Source organism: Phaenicophaeus curvirostris, chromosome Z (genome assembly GCF_032191515.1).
Source record: "Phaenicophaeus curvirostris isolate KB17595 chromosome Z, BPBGC_Pcur_1.0, whole genome shotgun sequence".
In the NCBI taxonomy this organism is placed as follows: domain Eukaryota; kingdom Metazoa; phylum Chordata; class Aves; order Cuculiformes; family Cuculidae; genus Phaenicophaeus; species Phaenicophaeus curvirostris.
The window spans coordinates 16,946,781-16,968,868 of NC_091431.1; the positions used below are offsets into that span (position 1 = coordinate 16,946,781).

The 22,088-nt window shown below is 39.2% G+C and overlaps 1 protein-coding gene across 3 annotated transcripts in view; it reads left to right on the plus strand.

The window, feature by feature from the left end:
• The window catches only part of ARB2A (ARB2 cotranscriptional regulator A), a 317,755-nt gene that overhangs the window by 73,028 nt on the left and 222,639 nt on the right, over positions 1-22,088 (plus strand). For 2 of the 3 annotated variants that reach the window (XM_069881093.1, XM_069881092.1), the window contains exon 6: positions 7,834-8,025. The exons of the other annotated variant lie outside the window; for it this stretch is intronic. In XM_069881093.1, the coding sequence (XP_069737194.1) occupies positions 7,834-8,025 (192 nt within the window). The remainder of the gene's footprint in view (positions 1-7,833; positions 8,026-22,088) is intronic. 3 annotated transcript variants of the gene reach the window in all.

The following is a 22,088-nucleotide window of genomic DNA, read 5'->3' on the forward strand; positions in this document are numbered from 1 at the left end:
GATGTCCTATGTCAATAGTGCAAAGCTGGGGCTAATCTAATAGCTTCATAAACTGAAGATGAACAAACTTGGAGTAAGTATTACGGTACCTCCAACACCTCTGTCACAAATGTGGGGACTGTTCTGCACAGCTGTGAGATTTAGGTGTCTGGCTTGGGAGAGGAATGGCCCTGTCTGACTCCCACTGTTGAATTAATCTGTGTTTACTCTTTCAGATGAATTATGTAGTAAGCACTGATGTACTGCTGTAGTTTGTCAGTAGTACATTTAAGCTGTTCTCAAATGTATTACTTCCAGCTTCTGCAGAGTGTCATAATTTAAATGCATTTTGGAGCAAAGTAAGAATTCACAAAATAAATGCAGCTGTTTAATTGTGAGCAGCGTGGAAAATTTGGCACAAGGCATGAGCACCATTCTTTAGTAATGACTATTGCGTGTAGGAAGCTCTCAGTAAAAACTGGGTTATGAGAGGACTACAAAAATGAGAAAAATGAAACAATGTATGTAGAAGGTGAAAAATCCCATTTATCTAAAGGCTATGTTTAAGTCACCACCGACAGACTCCCAAGTAACAATACAAAGAAACCTAGTTTAAACTAGTAAAGGAGGCTAATAGGAGTAATAAGAGAGCTTGCAGTAAGTCCTGTGCAAGGGAGGAAAACAGAAAAGAATATAAATGCTGGCAAGTTACCTATAAAATTGCATAAGATCACTGAAAACTGAATTTGAGGATCTTGTTACAGCTGTAAAGGCTAATAATAACAGAGAGCTGATGAGGCTGATAGATGAGCTGCATGCAAAAGGAATGCTCAGCTCCAGTGAGAAAAACTAACGTGATTATATCCGATGTTATTTGTCAAGTTGCCACACTTGAATATTATTAAATTTTTTTAAAAGGATATAATTCTGAAGAACTGTCTGAAATTTGACGTGTCAGTAAAGGAGATCTTAGAACAAATTGATATATCAGACAATAATCAAATTCCAGAACGAGATGGTTTTTAAGCCCAAGGTACTATAAGTACTCAAATACAAAGCTGCAGAACAACCAACAAGTATGTAACTTACTGCTGAAATCAGCTGTTTTCGTCAAAGGAATGGAAAAAACGAGTAAACGTGAGAGTCTTTGAAAGGCCTCCAGGAGTGATTCACAGTGATTGCTGTGCACCAGGAGGAAATAATATATTGGGGGGAAAGTCAGCACAGGTTTCTTTTTAAAAAACCTACTAGAATTCATTGAAGGAGTCAGAGATCAGATGAAAAGGAAAGGTCTTGTCAGTAAAAGAGTACGTGGTTTTCCAATGAGCTTTCAACAAGCTTACCAAATGCCTTTTAAAAAGGAGCTGTCATGGCAGAGCAGGAGAGAGTCCTCTTATGAGTTAATAATTGGTTAAAAGGTTCATATTTTACAGATTAAATAAGTTGTTACCCATGCAGTATTACTAAGGCCTTAATAAGCTGTAGGAATTAATGAACCTCACAAACCTTGCTATTTTTTTTCCTAACATTATTTAGAATACTTAAATACTAAAGCTGATTGTGATGAGCTGGGGAATTATTTCAAGATGCTGAATGATGGGATGATAAAATGATGTGAGATTCAATTCTGGTAAATGTGAAATTATGGGGAAAATAACTCACTCTGTAAACACAATGGTGGCCTCTAAATGAGCTATTACAAGTCAGGAAAGAGCTTGGAGTGGTTGTGAATAGTTCTCTGAGAACATCGGTTAGCGCTCAATGGCAGTGAAAAACCCTCAAAGCAAATAGGATGTTAGGAATTATGAGGTGTTGAGAACAAAACAGAAAAACATAGTCATTCCACTCATTATGTGGGCCCCCATCTTGAACACCGCATGGAGTCTGGACACCGTATCAAAAAGGACATGAAGAACTCAAAAAAAAAAAAAACCACAGAGGAGGGTTACAAGGATGATCACAGGCATGAAATGCTTTTCAGACAAAGAGAGATTCTTCAGCTTGGAAAATAGATGACTGAGGAAGGAATATGGCAAATCTATAAAATCATGAAAGGTGTAGAGAAGATGAATAGGGAATGGTTTTTTGCTTTTTTTTTCATAATAGAGAAGCTAAGGGGCATCAGGTTTAACAGGCAGGAGATCTCTCCTGAAAGAGAGCCAGTTCTATTTCATATATGTCCCAATTATACTGCGGAACTCATTGGCACAGAGTACCATCAAGGAGAAAGGTACAAATGCATTCAAAAACCCCATCTGACAATACTAAGGTAGGATAGGTGCATTGAACTATTTTACATACTTGTCCAGTTACAAACTTTGGCTTGGGAGGCTCCACAGTTGCAAAAACCAGGGAAGAATCACTCTGCGTAATGTTTCTCCAAGAAATCTGCCAGTTGTCAGGAACAGGACCATGGAACCTTGATCTGTCCAGGAGGGCTCTTACGAATGTAGCCTTATGGTATAAACATTGTAGAGGTGACCATGGAAACATGTTTTTTCAGAACTTTGTCACAGGTGATCAGAAAGTTGGAGGTTTGGCCTTCCTTTTTATGTCAGCTGATAACGAAGCGACACTGTAATGATGTTTGAATACATGAAAGATGTTCTGGAACCTTTAAGTTGAGAACTTTTTATTTCGTAGAATCATGAAATCATAGAATGGTTTGAGTTGGAAGGGACCTTAAAGTCCATCCAGCTCCAGCCCCTGCCATGGACAGGGACACCTCCCACTGGATGAGGTTGTCCAAAGCTCCATCCAACCTGACCACCTCCAGGGATGGGGCAGCCACCACTTCTCTGGGCAACGTGGGCCAAGGGCCTCATCACCCTCACTGTGAAGAATTTCTTCCCAATGCCTAATCTAAATCTTCCCACCTCCAATTTAAAGCCATTCCTCCTCCTCCTATCACTACAGGCCTTTGTAGAAAGTAGAAAGTCCCTCCCCAGCTTTCCTATAGCCCCTTTCAAGTACTGGACAGCCGCTCTGAGTTATTCTCACAGCCTTCTCTCTCCAAGCTGAGCAAACCCAGCTCTTTCAGCTTGGCCTCATAGCAGAGGTGCTCCAGCCCTTAGGTTGTCTTCGTGGCCTCCTCTGGACCCGTTCCAGAAGTTCCATATCCTTCTTTTATTGGGGATTCCAGAACTGGACACATAGCTCCAGGTGGGGTCGCACAAAAGCACAGGGGGAGAATCCCCTCCCTCACCCTGCTGGCCATGCTTATTTTTTTTCAGTGTGCTTTAGAGTAGTGTACAGAAGCATTATCCTTAAAAGGTCTAGAATGACAGCATTTCATGTTCTCTCACATCTCTTAATTTCAACTCCTGTGTGCAAAGTCCAACTTGCTGATTTGTTTTGCTTTCTCAGGTGGCAGCCTCAGTTTTGGACACTATAGTTTGTAAATTTCTTTTCACTTATGAAAATAGGAGCGATTTGGAAATCAGAAAAGCTTACCCATTATTTTATTGTGTCAGCATCCCTAACAAAACATAAACCTGAATGTTTTTTCCTATGCAAGGAAGCTGAGATGCACATTACATTATTGTTACTGTAAAGTATTGTACTTCACTTAATATTAAAACATACACTACTGGACATGAAAATTTAAATGAAGAGACTCATATTCAGGGAGAAGCCATTCAATTATTTCTTTTAAATTTCTCATTTTGTTCTCAATTGAAGGTTATATTCTGAATATAAAGAAGACTGCAATTTTTTTATCCAGATGCAGTCTTTGTATTTTTCTAGTTTTAATGGCATAATCAGTGATTGATCTTTGCTGTTCTTTAGCTGCTGAGGACAAATAGAGGGTGCTTCTGAATTAAATGCATCTTTAACGGCTTCTGGGAAGGCTTGAGATGGAAGTTTAAATAATTGCTAACATGTTTTATTGACGATGGCACTGAAAGGTCTCACTTTGCAAAATCTTCTAACTTATCAATGCTTCGCTCATTCACTTCAATAGGTCAAACTTCATTCAGTAGTTGCCTTGATCTCCTAGACAGCCAAGAACTATTTCTCTTTGACTAAACAATAGTCTGTTATCTCTGCTGCACTTTCCTTTTGGCTGTTTTGTTACCTAAGTCCAGTCAATACTTGTTCTGTAGAAATTCCGCTGATTTTAGGGTTGTTAAGTTAGTTGTGGTAATGATCAAAAGCTAATTAGCTGCTTGTAATATTGATCAACAGTTATTATTTTTTAGAATGTTGAGTGAAAAATTATAAATCAAGATATTCAATATTGTGAAGACTGTAACAGAGATTTAGCAAGCTTTATGTAGAACCACATTACAGAAGACTATCTTGTGTTTCAAAGCAAATGAACACTTTTCTCTCATCACCAGCTGCTCACAATTCTCACAATCTTTTTGAGTCTTTTCACTTTCAGTTCCATTTATTTGCCACGTTCTCTCCCACAGTCACAAGTTACACCTGTTTCACTTGCATATAGGCTCTAGGCTCATGATTTTTATTGTGTTTCTTAATGGAAATAAAAAATATATTAATGAATTTTCTTTTCCCCTTAAAAATTTAATGTTCAGTCTTAACCTTTGGAATTTCCAGTGTACAAAACAAAAGACCCCCTAGAGCCTAGTCAGATCTTGTACAACTTGGGTTGGTAATGGCTAAGAACTGAAAACTGAGTCAATGTCAATGTGTCAGTAACATTAGATTTCAAATATAGTTTGATCTTGCCATATATATTGATAATAACCAATATTTTGCTGAAATATTCTACAGACTGGGACTGCTGTACTAGGTGATAGCTTGTTTGGGACAGAACTCGTAAGGGAAAAGAAATTCACTGTTTGAAAACCTTAAGACAGTCACAATAAATGTAGAGTGCATAACTTTTAGAATTCACTGTAATGGCATACATTCATAAACCTTAAGGCAGAGTTATGCATCGGGCTGGACAGAGAATGGATTGAGAGCAGTTCTAAAGGGAAGGACTTGTTGTGCTGGTTGGAGCCAGTGATGTGCACTCACAGTCCAGAAAACAACTGTGTCCAAGGCAGTGGGAGCAGCAGGGCAAGGAAGGGGATTCTGCCTGACTGTTCTGCTTTTGTGAGACCCCACCTAGAGCCCTGGGTCCAGTTCTAGAATCCAGAGGAGGCCACCGAGATGAAGCAAGGGCTGGAGCACCTCCGATATGAGGACAGGCTGGGAGAGCTGGGGTTGTTCTGCCTAGAGAAGGGAAGGCTCCAGGGAGACCTTATAGAAGCTTCCAATTCTGAAAGGGGCTCCAGGAAAGCTGGGGAGGAGCTCTTGATCCAGGTTTGCAGCAAACAGTTTTAAGCTGAAACAAGGGAGATTGAGATGGGATCTTAGGAAGAAGTGTTTTCCTGTGAGGCTGGTAAGGCCCTGGTCCAGATTGCCCAGAGCAATGGTGGCTGCCCCATTCCTGGAGGGGTTCAAGGCCAGGTTGGATGGGGCTTTGAGCCGTGGTCCAGTGGGAGGTGTCCCTGCCCATGGCAGGGGTTTGTAATTGGATGGGCTTTAAGGTCCCTTCCAACCCAAACCATTTCATGATTCTATGCTTCTATGATTCTGTGAAACCCAAAACACTACTTTTAAACAGTAAATTATCAGCAGAATTTAGATTGGTTTAACATTACTGGCTACCGATTATTGGGAAATTGTTATTGCATGTGAGTAACAATCTTGGATCAAATTGCTAAATTCAACTAATTGAAGTTCAGCATTTTACTGAATTTATTTGATTTCTGTTTAAATAAAGGATCAGGAATAAGTGTTTGTGAGTAGGTCCAGAAGAGAAAGTGGCTAACAAATATAAATCATTTCATGTGGACTCAGTGTGTCTCGCATTAAATGATATTCCACGTTGATTTGTCTATAAGGTAAGGTAAGGTTGTGCACAGAAGTGACCTTTATGTGCATTCTTTAGTGAAAGCTTGATCTAAGGAATTGCTGCTGTTTGAAGATAAATTAGCCTGAAGAAAAGTTCCCAAATGTGATTAATTTGAGGAAGAGAATGACGAGTTGTTTTTTTATAATCTAGGTAGGTATTTTAAATTTTTTTAAAATTAATATATTTGCAGAAGTGGGAAATAGTTGTGTCTTCTCATGCACATGATTACTAAGTGCTAGAATTGCCTTAATACTAAACACAAATTCAGTGTATAAATACTAAAATATACAGGAATGTTTTATCTTTCCTGCAATAGAAATTCACAATGTTTTGTCTTAACTACAGGATCAGAAATATTCAGTTTATGTGTAAAAGTCAATTAAATTTTGCTAAGTGCTATGTGAAATTTAGTGCTGAGGTTTTGTGTAAGCAGTGTTAAAATTTAAGGTATCAGTACTGCACTTCAGAAGCAGCCCCATACTCTAAACTATTTTCTGCAGAATGTGTTTCTTACCATGTTTTCTGATTGTGTGCAAAGAGTGAGCAAAGGTGAATACATTTTCTGGTATGGAAGGAGCAAGCTGAGGCACATGACATGTTCTGTTGTGTTGGAGCAGGTAAGAGGGAGAAGGGAGTCCTGACCATTCTTCCATTTGGCAATTCCTTTTGTTCAGGTAGCCTCATTGGCTGCATTAAAAAAAAATGTTCTGTTGACTTGCATTAAAAAAAGTCTGGAGTTCCATGCAGAAATAATGTTTTTGAAAGTAAGGGTAATTATGAGAGAAGAACTGACATAACCTAAATAGCCATAACTCCTCGTCTCAACATGAGGCTCATATCATGACCTGCCTTTCGTCACTGCTGCAGAGTGTAAGGCAATCCAGGGTGATTCCTAGCAGCTATTCAGTTACCCTGTGCATGTCACAGGGTGTGGAGTATGGCAGGACGGGTGGATTTGTCTGTTCTGCTCCTCCTTTGCTATGTAGTCATATGGTAGAAAAGGAAGAATGAGCAGATAGGGTGGTTTCTTCTGCCCTCATGGTGTTTGCAGCAACTAAGTTCTTTTCATAGAATCACAAAATTACCTGAGTTGGAAGGGACCTGCAAGGACCATTGAGTGTAACTCCTGTCCCTGCACAGGACACTTCTACATTCACACCGTGGGGCTGAAGGCATTGGCCAAATGTTTCCAGAACACTGTCAGGCTTGGCGTCATGGCTGCTTCCCAAGTGTAGACCTGTTTTACAGAATTTCTGTTTTTATTGAACAAAAAGTGCTGCTTTCTAGAGTTCAGGACAAAACTTGGAATCAGGTTATAGTTTGGTGAACATCAAAGCTGGTAGTTGGTCTGTTCCTACAGCCAAGTAGGCCAGCATTAACCCAGGCGCATGACTCTTAATGAAGCCATTATTTAGACCCAAATTGAATTTCTATATTTTATTAGGCCTACCCTATTAAATTTATAATAGACAAATATGCAATACTGGTTCCAACGTGGCTTATTGGGTATTTATGTTGCGGTGGCTGAGTTGGAACTTTCTGTGATTTTTTTGCGCATTATGTAAGAATTTTACCATTGCTTCAGGCATATCAGAGGTGACAAAGTACTTGATTTCCTCCCTCATGATTGTTCTTTTATGGACTTTCTTTTGTGCCAGTAAATTTCTGTAAACAGCTGATGCCTCAAAGCCTTAGTATACTTTTTATCTCTCTTTTTTTTATTTAAATCTTGGTTAGATTTCTGTTCTAAACCATGGAATATTCTTATGTTTTGAAGTGACATTGCACAGTTATTCACCTTTGCTTAATTTAGTACTGGTTGCACATTGGTCTTTATAATATCCATACAAACAGTTGTTAAATGGTAAAAGTTTTTATATCAATTTTATGGCTAACTTTATAACCAATTATGTTCTTCTAACAATCTTTTAACTAATGACGTTTTATTGATGCATAGAAGTGTGCATTGTCTGTAATTGCAGGTTGATGCAACTGAGAGTGAACCAAAGAGCTTTATCTTTATGAGTGAAGATGCATTAACGAATCCTGATAAGCTCTTGGTCCTGCTTCATGGTAAAGGCGTGGTCAGAGCAGGTCAGTGGGCTAGGAGACTTATAATTAATGAAGATCTGGACAGTGGCACCCAGATACCATATATAAAGAGAGCTATGGAGGTAAGAGAAAGCGCATGTATGTGCGGTTGTGTGTGCATATGCATGTGTTTGTGTACAAAGAGCTCTAAATCTGTGACATTTTAATTTGTTGAACAGTGTTCAATATATACATATTCTATATATATCACAGAATCACAGAATCACAGAATAACCAGGTTGGAAGAGACCCACCGGATCACCGAGTCCAACCGTTCCTACCAAACACTAAACCATATCCCTCAGCACCTCGTCCACCCGTGCCTTAAACACCTCCAGGGAAGGTGACTCAACCACCTCCCTGGGCAGCCTGTTCCAGTGCCCAATGACCCTTTCTGTAAAGAATTTTTTCCTAACGTCTAGCCTAAACCTCCCCTGGCGGAGCTTGAGGCCATTCCCTCTTGTCCTGTCCCCTGTCACTTGGGAGAAGAGGCCAGCACCCTCCTCTCTACAACGTCCTTTCAGGTAGTTGTAGAGAGCAATGAGGTCACCCCTCAGCCTCCTCTTCTCCAGGCTAAACAACCCCAGCTCTCTCAGCCGCTCCTCATAAGGCCTGTTCTCCAGCCCTTTCACCAGCTTTGTTGCTCTTCTCTGGACTCTCTCCAGAGCCTCAACATACTTCTTGTGGTGAGGGGCCCAGAACTGAACACAGTATTCGAGGAGCGGTCTCACCAGTGCCAAGTACAGAGGGAGGATAACCTCCCTGGACCTGCTGGTCACGCCGTTTCTGATACAAGCCAAGATGCCATTGGCCTTCTTGGCCACCTGGGCACACTGCTGGCTCATATTCAGTCGGCTGTCAACCAACACCCCCAGGTCCCTCTCCTCCAGGCAGCTTTCTAGACAGACTTCTCCCAGTCTGTAGCACTGCATAGGGTTGTTGTGCTATGTGTGTGTGTATATATATATATTTATTAATGGTTGGACTCGATGATCCGATGGGTCTTTTCCAACCTGGTGATTCTATGATTCTGTATTCAATATATATCACATACAGTTCCCTATAGGATAGTTTTATTTATGATGTGAAAACTTGCTTCGTTTTTTTCAGAACTTTTTTCTGATGGAACCAAGTTTCCCTTTTATGGTAAAAAAAAATGTTAGTCGTATGTCATGTTGTTGTGGCGGCACTGCCATGTAGTTTAATGTGGCAGCTAACGTGACAAGAGCCCTTAGCAGGCGATGAGATGCAATACAAGGCACTACAGAAATTTGTTATGATTTGAAGTGTTTTCTTTTACATTTCATTAAATTTGTACGTATTCTCACTCAACGTCTGTTGTAATCTCATGATAACATGAGCTTTCATGATAACAGCAGGCTTTTTTGCTAGGCTTGTACTGAATTTATTAGAGGCACAGTCTTTTTCAGTTTTGCACTGAATACTGATTCATTCTGATTCACCTATCAATACTTGACAGTAAGACACATTTACATTTTATGGACACTATTTTCTTACATTCACATCTATGTGAGAGACAATGCACAACTTATGTAATGGTGTTAACAGTGGCACTTTTGGTCTTAATTAATCTCTTTCGTCTTGCTAACTAAATGAAACTTTCTGTAGTAAACATTAGAAAAGTCTGTTTAAGACTCATTATTTCTATTATATTTACCAGGTTAAGCTAATGTTCTACTCTAAACATCAGTGTTGTCACTGCGATTGTCACATGTTTTGATAAATGAAGTTGAATTTTTTGCAATTGGCTTTATTCAGTACTGAAAATGTTTCTTTACAAACATGTTTTGTTTTTTTCATGAAATAAAAAAAAAACCCATAATAAAGCATTAAGGCATTAAGGCATTAAGTTATTTTTTTCTGAATAATCCACTAATAAAGCACCAAGCTACACAATTTGTGAAAAAGAAACTTAGTCTTGTGAAAGTGATATTTGTCAGCTTCTAACATAACATTTTGTTCATTTTAAATCAAGACTCACGGCTCAGTCCAAGAGGTGCTGCTGCCTGGGCTAAGGGCTGAGTGTTCAAAACTGGGATGCTATCACTAAATTAATAGATAATCTTAAAGAGACGGTTTCTCGTAAAGGAGAGTTATATTTTTTTTTCTGTTTTGTTATTTATTTAATGCAATGAATGTGACAATGTGGCAGAGATCAGACCTCTGTTCCCTCAAATGGTTTTCATCCTTAAAACCAGATTATTTTTGCATTTTGAATGTTTCTTTAAAAGCACACAGGAAAAGAACCAAAGAGTTTCATGGGAAAAAAGACTATTAAAAACTTAATAGTTTGTTCACATTGAGACATCAGACTTTGTGATCTTATCTTGTGACTTCCTTCTTTCTTAGCATGGTTTCTAAATTCACAGTTCTCTTTAGTTGAGTAATTGCAGCTGCTGTAAAAGCCACTCTCCCATTTTGTGCATTTTTAAATACTGGAGAATGTACTACATGTTTGGAACACATACTATTTGCGATGATTTTTTCATGCAAAATGAAGATTAGATCATATTCAATTGCATTATATTAAATATGTTGCCATTTTTTATATCCTGTAATCACTGTAGTGGGAATTGGATGTAGATAAGGCAATATTTTATGGAAGTCAAACCCCACTGAAGGTATTTAGAATCATTATGTTATGACTAAAAAGAGAATACACATAGTTATACGCTGATATCATGGGTACTTCATGCACAGAACATATAAACTGCTCTTCCAAATGCAGGAAATTATGGTAGAGTGAGCATAAGGACTCTAATTTCAGTTAATAATAATAAAAATTGCATCCTTTTCTGGGTTTTCTGGTGTTCAGTCCTGTGGTTGATTTGGACACTTCTGCCTCCTTTGAAATGAAAATAACCAGCCTCTATGACAAATGCCCTGAATGGAAATTTTGATGACTCCTCAGGTAACGCTGCCAGTTTGAAAGAAAAGAATTATTTTCCTTGATTTTTCAGTTTTTCTTCTAAGAGGAGGGCTCATCCTTGGGTGAAACCAGCAGACCTTACCATAAGATAAGATTACAGTGCTGATGACCAGAGAACATAGATTTTTTTTTTTTTTTCTGATAAACTCTGTGCATTTGAATTGGATAATACTACCTAGGACTTGAAAATTCCACTGATACGTTGTGAGTGTGGAACATAAGTGGCTTAAAACATTTGCTGAAGACTAGGTTTTCATTTAAAAAAATATTAAAAATTGCAAAAATGGTGCTTAAATGACAGAAACATCACCTTTGCTTTCCTTAAAAGAAAACTGAACAGGCTAACAAACAAACAAAAAGCTTCTGTGTAGCTCAAAGTAGAATCTTTTTCTCTACTGCTTCTCTCCATGGAGAGCAATGAATCTGCCACAAGCAAGTTTCAATTAATTTCTTGGAAAACTGGAAAAAGGGATGCAAAAGCTGGAGTTACTGGTGAGCAGTGAATTGAACAGGGTAAACTGATACTACTGTCCTAACAACAAGGTTCAGGAAAGAATGGAAACTATTCTGTCTGATGTAGCACTTGGGAGAAAAGAAAATTAAAGATCTTTTCTCTTAAAAGCATGCATGGAATAAAGGATCAATATAATGGCTTGAAATTTGTGGCTTGGGGCTGATAACACATTGGAAGGTAAAGATACAAGGGGGAATAACCCAGCAGGAATGTGAATAGGTAGAAACGGGGTTTTTGTTTTCATCTGGGTGGTTTCTGTAGGTAATGCTTCTACTTCCTTCTATATCAAGCTCTATTGTGTGGATTCAATCTTTTGTGTTGTAGGTGTTGGACATAGTTTATGAGCTTTTATGTCAAAAAGTGAGATTAATGTGTTAATTCAGAAGTTCAAACTTGATAATGTAAAAGACATTTTGAAATATGAAAGAAGAACAAACAAGCAACTAGATAGAGAACAGCTTGTAGGAAAAGGAGGATGGAAAGAAGTGTGTACAGTGGGAAAGGCAGATATGTGTAAATACATTAAAATGCAGTAGGAAAAGACTGCTTTAGAAAAACAAGCGTCAAAAAGTGAGATGTGGTAATATAAAGTAGTAAGCCCATAACAAAAGATTAATTAAAATAAAGCAAATAACTATTATAAAGATACTGAAAACAAAAAGTGACCATTTCCTATAAATATGTTTCAAAATAAATATTGCATATGTTTGTTGTTTTGTTGAAATAGAACTTTTGTACCGAAACTTTCTGCAGTGGGAAATACTGATTTTTGACAGAAGCAGTCATGATGTCTGAGAGATGGATGTTCAAGTCCCTCCTCTGGGAAGGAGGGACTGTTCCAGTTACAATTATAATACTGTGCTGAAGTTATTCCACTTCTTATAAATAAATAAATAAATGTAAATTATATAAATAAGTGTAAATTGGAAGAGGAATTTTAGTCTGTCTCTCCTATATTTTGCATAAACATCTCATTCTCTGTCCGTAGTGTCAGGCTCTTCTCTGATGAGTTATTATTTAGTCACATATACGACAACTGAAGCAGCACCAAGAGGTGGATTTGAAAGACAGAGGTAAATTCTTTAAGTCAGTCGTTAGAGCACTTATTTGGGGTGCAAGAATTAAGGATTTAAATTCCTGGTTTCATTTGGGTAGCTCAAAGACTCCTGTGTTCCCCACAGGGACTTCAGTTACTAGGTTATTTATGAGGAGGAGGTTTAGGAGGTATGTTTGGGTTCGTTGTTGAGTAGTGACAATATGGATCAGTTGGGAGATGTTCTAGTGATAATGGTGATGAAGGGGAACAAGCAAGGAGGGGCACAAATGTTAACTACTGCTCCATGCAGTTCCTTCAGTGCTTCAAAGTCCGTTGGATATTGGTCAAGGAGAAACTGAAGTTGATCTACTTATGGAGGAAGTTTGTTCCTTGTGGAAACAGGAGCTCATCTTGCCTATGTTTGGATATTGAGAAGAATTTTGGAGTACACTTGATACCTTTCATTGATACTCTTTGATACCTGTTTTGGGAATAAAGACGACATCAGTTTAATGAGTGAGTACAAAGAAACTGTAGGATGCTGCTTTCTGTGTCTTTGGAAATTCAGTACATTTTTTACCTTAGATGGCTGTGGTTCCAAAGATAGTAATAAAATTCAACCACAGCAACCACCAGATACTTCACTTTTTTTTTAAATTTATTTTATTTTTTTGCTTAAAAACCATCCAAGAATTGTTGCTTGGTTTAAAATTCGGCATGCTTTGAGGTGGCTAGACTATGTTTATTATTATTTAAGGGAGAATTAGTACTTCTCATAGAGGTAGCAGCACCAGAAGATTAGCTTCTTCAAAGAACTGACTTGCCGTGAATAAATGGGGAAAAAAGAGTTTGCTTGAGATGGGCATCAACCAAAATCTTTCTTTAATGGCTGATAAAACTTGATTTCCAGTTTCCATCTCTTTATCCTGTTACTCTTACTGCATTTTTCTTAACAATTTATGTACTTACAGATATTATTTTGTCAGGATATTGGATTTATTCACTCATTATTATAATTTGTTTGTATAAAACTATCAGGTTGGTAATATTGTGGGCACATGCAGCCACTCAGACACTGGACTGCAGGCAGTGTCCCCCTCCCACGCTGACTCACACCGCCAGTACTGACTTCATTTGTGGAAGCTGTGCTCAACTCCTCCGCTTGGTGTCAGAGCTAAAGGAGGAATTAACTAGACTGAGGACCATTAGGGAGTGTGAGAGGGAGACAGACCAGTGGAGCAGTGACCTCTCACAAACTAAGCAGGCTGCCAGAGCAAGTGCAGTTGTGAACTCCCCATCCACCAACTGTAAGACTGAGGAGAAAAAAAGATGGGGAATGGCAGCAAGCTCCCTCCCAGTGCAGAAAGCGTGTTGTGCCCATTCAGATGACAAACTTCTGGAGAGAGTCCAGAGAAGAGCAACAAAGCTGGTGAAAGGGCTGGAGAACAGGGCTTATGAGGAGCAGCTGAGAGAGCTGGGGTTGTTTAGCCTGGAGAAGAGGAGGCTGAGGGGAGACCTCATTGCTCTCTACAACTACCTGAAAGGACGTTGTAGAGAGGAGGGTGCTGGCCTCTTCTCCCAAGTGACAGGGGACAGGACAAGAGGGAATGGCCTCAAGCTCCGTCAGGGGAGGTATAGGCTAGACGTTAGGAAAAAATTCTTTACAGAAAGGGTCATTGGGCACTGGAACAGGCTGCCCAGGGAGGTGGTTGATTCACCTTCCCTGGAGGTGTTTAAGGCACGGGTGGATGAGGTGCTGAGGGATATGGTTTAGTGTTTGATGGGAACGGTTGGACTCAATGATCCCGTGGGTCTCTTCCAACCTGGGTATTCTGTGATTCTGTGATTCCAGGTTCCCTTGCAGAATAAATATGAAACACTGCAAGTGGAATCAAACTCCATAGAGGAGGAGGGTGTCTCCTGCAGCCTAGAAACATTCCCAAGGCTGCACCATCCTCAAATGAACATCAAAACAACCTCCAAGAAAAAGAAGAGTGATTGTTTTGGGGGTTTCCCTTCTGAAGGGAACAGAGGGACCTGTCTGCAGACCAGACCCACTGCACACGGAGGTCTGCTGCCTGCCTGGGGCCTCAGTGAAAGACTGCACTGGAGAACTTCCTTCCCTGATAAAGTCCACAGATTATTATCCTCTGCTAGTGTTCCAAATAGGCAACAAAGACATCCAGAGGAGGAAGCTGAGAGCGATTAAGAGGGACTTCAGGGCTCTGGGGAAAATGGTGAAGGGTTCCAGGGTGCAAGTAGTGTTTACCTCCATTCCAACAACAAGGAACGAAGAGGGAGAAATCAAGAAAAATCAGTCTATTAATACCTGGCTCCAAACCTGCTGTGAGAAGGAAAACTTTGGCTTCTTTGATCATGGACTGGCCCATGCACCTCCAGGCTTCCTTACCAGGGATGGGGCACACTTGTCTCCTACAGGTACAAAATTCCTGACCAAAAATCTAGCAGGGGTCATTAACAGAGCTTTAAACTAGATGTGAAGTGGGAGTGGAATGAAGCCAGGCTGGACAGGAGTGAGTCTGGATATGGAACTCCTGTACCTGAGAGATGGTGCACTGGCAAGGACCTCCAGTATGTCAGCCTAGAGCGAGTGGGGGCAAGTACTTATCACGATGGAGAAGATGTAATTGGCAGTGATGGGTTAGATAATCCAAGTACCAGTCATTTGGGAATGAACATTATCCCCTTCATGAGAGCTGAGGGATTAACATCCCTGCTGAAGTGCATTTACACCAATGCACGCTGCATGGGCAATAAGAAGGAGGAGTTGGAAAATATTGTAGGGCAAGGAGACTATGATGTAGTTGCCATCATGGAAACATGGTGGGACAACTCGTATAACTGGAATGCAGCTATGGTGGGGTAGAAGCTCTTCAGGTGGGACAGGAAAGGTAGGAGAGGACATGGGGTAGCCCTCTATGTCAGAGATTCCTTTGATTTCCTCAAGGTTGATTATGGTGATTGAGGATCAGAGGAACCCACAAGAAGGCAGATGTTGTGTGGGGAGTCTGTTATAGACCACCTAGCCAAATAGAAGAAGCTGATGAGCTCTTCTATAAAAAACTGAGAGAAGTCTCAAGATCACTAGCTCTTGTCCTTGTGGGAGACAAATCTAGCAGGTATCTGCTGGAAGTACAATACAGCAGAGAGGAAGCAGTCTCGGAGGTTCCTGGAGTGCGTGGAAAACAACTTCCTCACACAGCTGGTGAGTGAACCAACAAGGGAAGATGCCCTCCTGGACCTGCTGTTTGTGAACAGAGAAGGCCTTGTGGGGGATGTGGCAGAAGGAGGACGCCTGGGACAAAGCAATCATGAGATGGTGGAATTCTTAGGTCTAGGTGACGTGAGGAGGGGGATTAGCAGAACAGCCACATTAGACTTCCAGAGGGCAGACTTTGGACTGTTCAGAAGGCTGGTTGGCAAAGTCCCATGGGAGACAGCCTTAAGGGCAAGGGAGCCCATGAGGGCTGGGAGCTCTTCAAAAAGGAAATCCTAGCGGCTCAGGAGCAAGCCATCCCCATGTTCCGGAAAAGGAGCCAGCGGGGGGAAAAAAACAGCTTGGTTGAACAGAGAGATCTGGGTGGACATCAAAAGAAGAGGAATGTCTATGAACTTTGAATAAGGGACAGGCATCTTAGGTGGACTACAGGGAGGAAGTGAGATTGTGCAGAGAAAAAATCAGGAAGGCTAAGGCCCAACTAGAGCTCAGACTGGCCAATTCAGTGAAAGATAATAAAAACTCTTTCTATAAATTCATCAATAGTAAAAGGAGGACCAGGGAGGATATTCAGTCCTTACTGGATGCAAAGGGGAGGAACTATGTCAAAGGCTGAGGACAGGGCTGAGGTACCCAATGCCTTCTTTGCCTCAGTCTTCAATAGTACGGAAAGTTATTCCCTGTGTGTACACACCCAAGAGCTAGAGGAGCAGAACAAAGCTCCCATGATCCAAGAGGAGGTGGTTAGGGACTTGCTTGCCCAAGTAGACATCTATGGGGCCAGATGGGATCCACATGAGGTTATTGAAGGAGCTGGCGGATGTGCTGGCCAAACCCCTTTCCATCATCTTCCAACTGTCCTGGCTGACTGGGGAAGTTCCACTGGACTGGAGGCTGGGGGATGTTGTGCCCATCTACAAGAAGGGTCGCAGGGAGGATCCAGGGAACTACAGGACTGTCAGTCTGACCTCAGTGCCAGGGAAAGTCATGGAACAGGTGATCTTGAGTGCTATCATGAAGCACATGCAAGAGAACTGGGTGATCAGCCCCAGTCAATACGGGTTCACAAAAGGCAGGTCTTGCCAAACTAAGCTGATCGCCTTCTATGATAAAGTGACTCAACTACTGGACGAGGGAAAGGCTGTGGATGTATCTTCCTGGACTTTAGTAAAGCCTTTGACACTGTTTCTCACATCATTCTGCTTCGGAAACTGTCAGCCTCTGGCCTGGACAGGCAAACGGTCTCCTGGGATGTTCGGACTGGACATCAGAAAAAAAAATTTCATGGAAAGGGTCACTGGGCACTGGAACAGGCTGCCCAGGGAGGTGGTTGAGTCACCATCCCTGGAGGTGTTTAAAAGATGGGTAAACGAGGTGCTCAGGGACATGGTTTAGTGGCAGATGGGAAACGTTGGACTCGATGATCCAACAGATCTTTTCCAACTTGGTAATTCTATGATTTACTGAGAATTGCTGAGGATAGTTACTTTCTTCAGCATACAATAATGAGTCATTGTAACACAGCCGAGTCGAGTAACAAAATCATTCCATCTAACAGCAGTGAATTTACCCACCGTATTGTTTACATAATTTAGTAACCTTACTGGTTAGTAACTGGTGTGGTAGCACATTTTGTTATGTCCGTTTCATCAAAATCAGCCCATTTCAAAAGTGGGTATTCACATATTGTCAAGAAATTATGCTTTCTTTAAGCTACATTAGCAAGAATTGTTGCAGAAAAACTTCCTTGTCTCACTTTTTATCATAGTATATCTTGTTGGACAACATCCCCTTGATTCCAGTGATTCTGCTTCAGCAACGTAAAATTTAAAATTTTGTCTGTAAGTTTATACATGCTTAAGTGTAGTTTCAGTAAGACAGGCAGGTGACACTTTCTGGAAAAAAGACAGAGCTGACATTTCACTGCAGTCACAGTTACTCTGTAGAATACTAATATTTATGTACTTTCTATGTCCTGAAAGTGTAGTGTTGCAGAAAGATGTTAAAGTACTTGATTTATTAATAGTCAGTTATGATGCCAGAGTGATCATGATCTTATTTGGGCATTCTAATTGCTAGAATGGACAATATTTATATAAAAATGCTATATAGTTTAGTATATATAAGCTTATATATGCATATAAGCTATATAGTTTTCTTTCAAATTCTAATTTTCTTATTTTACTACGTATGTTTGCCTTTATTCTGGTAGAGCTGGGAAATAACATTGCCTGTGAAGTACTTCTTTGCAGAGAAGACTTGTATTTACAACTCCTTACTTGGGAGGATAATACTAACAAAACTTAAGTCACATAGCTGGTTGGATGATCTTTAGAGATCCTTCTAAAAATAAACACAAATTACAAGGTATTACTAAATAATTCATCATGTAGAATTGGCTTAAAATACAGCATATTCTGGTAAGAAAATTGAAAAACCAATGTATTTAATTCCTTCTAAAACGTCTTATGAGGAAGTGATAATCTCTCAAATATTGATTTGAAATACTGATCAAAAAGCAGCTAGAAGGAGAAGTTGTTCCATTAGTTAAAAGTAATATTAATTGATCACAAAATACATGCTAATACATAATATGCTGTATAGGAGTTAATAATTATTAAGTCAGAAATTCAAGAAGAGGTTAAAAGCCTGGGCTAATATTGAGCTGACAAGGTATATAACCCCACACCAGCCCCCATGCCAGCAAAGGAAAACAACCAGATGACAGCTCTACTGTTTGGAGAGAGGTTGCTAACGACAGCTTATTCCTTTATGATTTCAACTCTTGACAGAAGACAGGTCTGCTTGTTGCATCATGGCAGATGTATCATTACCTTCTGGCCCTGTCATGACTGAACTGGAAAAAAAAAAAACACTTGCAGTTCTGAAAATCCAAGTACCCTTTGGAATTTAGCGCATCCTTTCCAATATGCGCATTACCATTGTTGTATTAATTGTGTGCATTAAATCATTGGAGTAATTTATGCTACATTAATTTGGTAACATAGAGATACTTACAGATCGCTTTGTCTTCCGCTGGCTGTCTTCTTTAGAACCCTGTAGCCCCTTGTGTTGGTTTACTCTTCCTTTGTCACTGATCTAAGAAAATGACTTCTCAAGGTATTTGGATAAATCTGGCTTTTTTCCCCCAAAAAAAACATTTGAGCATTCTTTTCATTGGCTAAGTATGGGATTGAGAACACACACTAAATAGTTAAAGTAATCATGATTATTTTAGAAACAAAAGTTTAATACGAGTATAAATGGCCTTTTTTATCGTATGCATATTAGAATTCTTCCTTTTTTTTCTCGTTTTCCACCCTCCCTTCAACTTGTTGGATACCTAACAGTGACTCTGGAGACTTAGAAAAGAGTAAGAGGGGGTGTGGATTTTTGAAAGTATGTCAAAAGCCTTGGGGTTTGGGTATGATCGGAATTTCAATTGAGGTTGAGATGAGTTTAAATGCATAGAAGGCGAACATAAAAATCTTGTTTAATTTCTGTCATGTTGTTCTTTTTTTAGTCACTCTGATGTCTTTTTCAAATCTGCTTTTCTCTCAAGCTTTGTGGTACTATATCCAAGATCTGGGGTTTTTTTCCTCTTTGTATTTCGTTTTAACTGCTGATCCCTTTTCTGTGGTGCTTCTGCCTTTAATATCAGCTGAAGCAGTCTGAATTGCTGAATCAAAGCCATTTTGGGAGAGAGACAGTGTTTAAGATTGTGCAGGGTGAGATTCTCTGGGCAGAAGGTAACACTTCCTGCAGTTATAATCAATGCACTTGACACTTTCAAAGGCAGGAGAAGCCACGACTTGCTCAGGGGTTAAACTTTTTAAATAACTTCCCTTGGGAAAAACGCCATCAATAAAACGGAATAATTAGTTGAAGATTCTTGAGTAGCCTAGGTTTGAAAAGAAAAGATTAGAGATAGGTCAGGTTTGCACTTCTATTGTATTTTCCCTCCCTTTTGTTTTTTAAACTAGGAGCTTTTGTTTAAATGTGTGCGGTATTAGAAAATCAGTCTGCTTCAAAAATAATGTCATCTACTTCAGGCAATGCATTCATTTTCTAGTGCGTTATTGTCTGTGTAGTCTAATAATTGTAAGAATGGAGATTAAATTCTACATAAAAATGTAACTTTAGATTCACTAGCTTTCATTCTACCCACACACGTATTCTGCAGAGAAGTCATTTTAGCTCACAGAAAACATATGGAACTTTGAACTTCACTAAATAAGCTTAAAACATAACATGCATTAACTAATCTTAAAAATTAGATCTAAATAGCATTAAATGAACATCCAGTGCAAAGGGTCATTGATTTCTATAGAGATGAACAGTTTTACTATGAAAGTAAATTAATCTCACTTTGCATTAATTATGTTACAAAATTTCAGGTTTTATGAGAAATTTATTATTTTTCTGACTTTGTTTTTTGTTAAAGCAGCTGTTTTGAAAGGCAAAACCTGACTAAAAATGGTGCTTTCAGTACACACTGTGATATACATGTACCACGGAAAATATTGATACATAATGCATGAATGGCTTTGGAATAAAAGATTCTTACCCTTTGTTAACTATTTACTTATTTGCACTTTTCATTTTTCTTAGAGGGAAATAAAATCACTGACAGAGCTCTGGACAGTGACTGAATAAGACTTTAGCAAATATATAATCAACGTTTTTCAGTACAGCGTTGTATTTTCTAATGGGTTATATCAAAATGAGATCTTTACCACCTAAATAAATAGATTTATTTGGTAGGGAAAGTTCTGCATGCAATTTGAACAGAACTTTTAGCGAAGGAGATATTGAGTAAGTCTCAATTCAGCAACAGGAGAAGTTTTGAAGGTCTGCCTGTGGGAATTTGGCTGTGGAACCATGGCCTTTTACTTGCTCAGAAGTTGCAATGAGGCTCTCTGTTGTGATACAGATCTTTAATAGATTGTTATATTAAATCTACATTATGTTTGTAGAAGTTTGGTTAATAAATAGTATGATTTACACTGGAAAGGGTTGCCCAGGGAAACTGCGGATGCCCCATCGCTGGAGGTTTTCAAGACAAGGTTGGATGAGGCATTGCGTACCCAGATCCAGTGGGAGGCGTCCCTGCCTATGGCAGGGGATTGGAATTGGTCCCTTTCAACCCATACCATTCCATGATTCTATGATTTTATTGTATGAACATACTTGGAAATACAGTACTTATGTGTGGCTTGGATTTTACTCTATAAAGCCTTTTTTTTAGAAAAAAATTAAATTGTTTTGACTCAGAGAACTTGGGTTTGTGGAAGTGTCATGGCTTTGTGGTCATTTATACCTGGAAGCAGAACATAGGAGTAACTTCATTTCAGCTGATGAGTGTGGAGCAGTGATGTCTCACATTTTGAGGTGGTATGGTCCAGTAAAACTGTGGTACAGTTGTATCTTGGCTAATGCAACACACCGGCACCTATGCAGGATGATACAATTTAGGATTGGAACTCTGTATTTGAAAATGTCCCTGCTCCTCCAGGGGTGTTGGACTAGATGGCATGTAAAGGTCCCTTCCAGCCCAAACCATTCTATGATTCTATGATTCTGTGATTCTATGATTCTGTGATTCTGTGTGTGTAACAAATGGTGCTTATTTGATCATGGAACAAAGGCTTCAAAACAGCTTTAACAGGTGGTGGAGGCAACTTGGTTTCTTGGGGTAATCTTTTCAATGTTTGTGGTAATGCAGACTTTTGAGTGGCTCTATGCTAAGTAGGATAGATCTGCACACAGACCTTTTTTTTTATTCCTCATTAGATCTAGTTTTAACAGGAATAATCTTATTAGAATTGCTTTCATATAGGATGGAGTGAACTGTTAATTGTTCATTAGTTGACAGAATAATCTTCATATCAATATGCTAAGCTTCATTTTGCTTTATGAAAAAAATCAGTTGCCAACAACTTTGTTCCATTCATTGAGTAGAATATTAATTTGGGAATAAAAATAATCTTTGCATGTTTTAAATCCTCTAAAGAAGTTACCTTACATTTAAAAATATTTTGTGCCTATTTAAAAAATAAAATTGTCTTTTGCCTTTTTTATTTGGTGTACAGATGGTTAAACCATCATCTAACCCATTGCAATGCATTACAATACATGAATTATATTCCTTATGTATTATAGAAATGGTATTACACGTGTGTCAGTATAGGTGTGGTATATGTATGTATTTAATTTTGCACTAAATTGCCAATACCCTGTTGATTTTTCAAATGAGTCATTACTTAAAAGACTTATGAATTCAACAGGGAGATGAACACTTCCTTATTCATACCATGAAATGCATATTTGAATAAAATTATCTTTTGCTTACTGTGCATTGAGCTGGAAAATATTAACTTTAATGCATAGGAATTCAAATAAAAATTT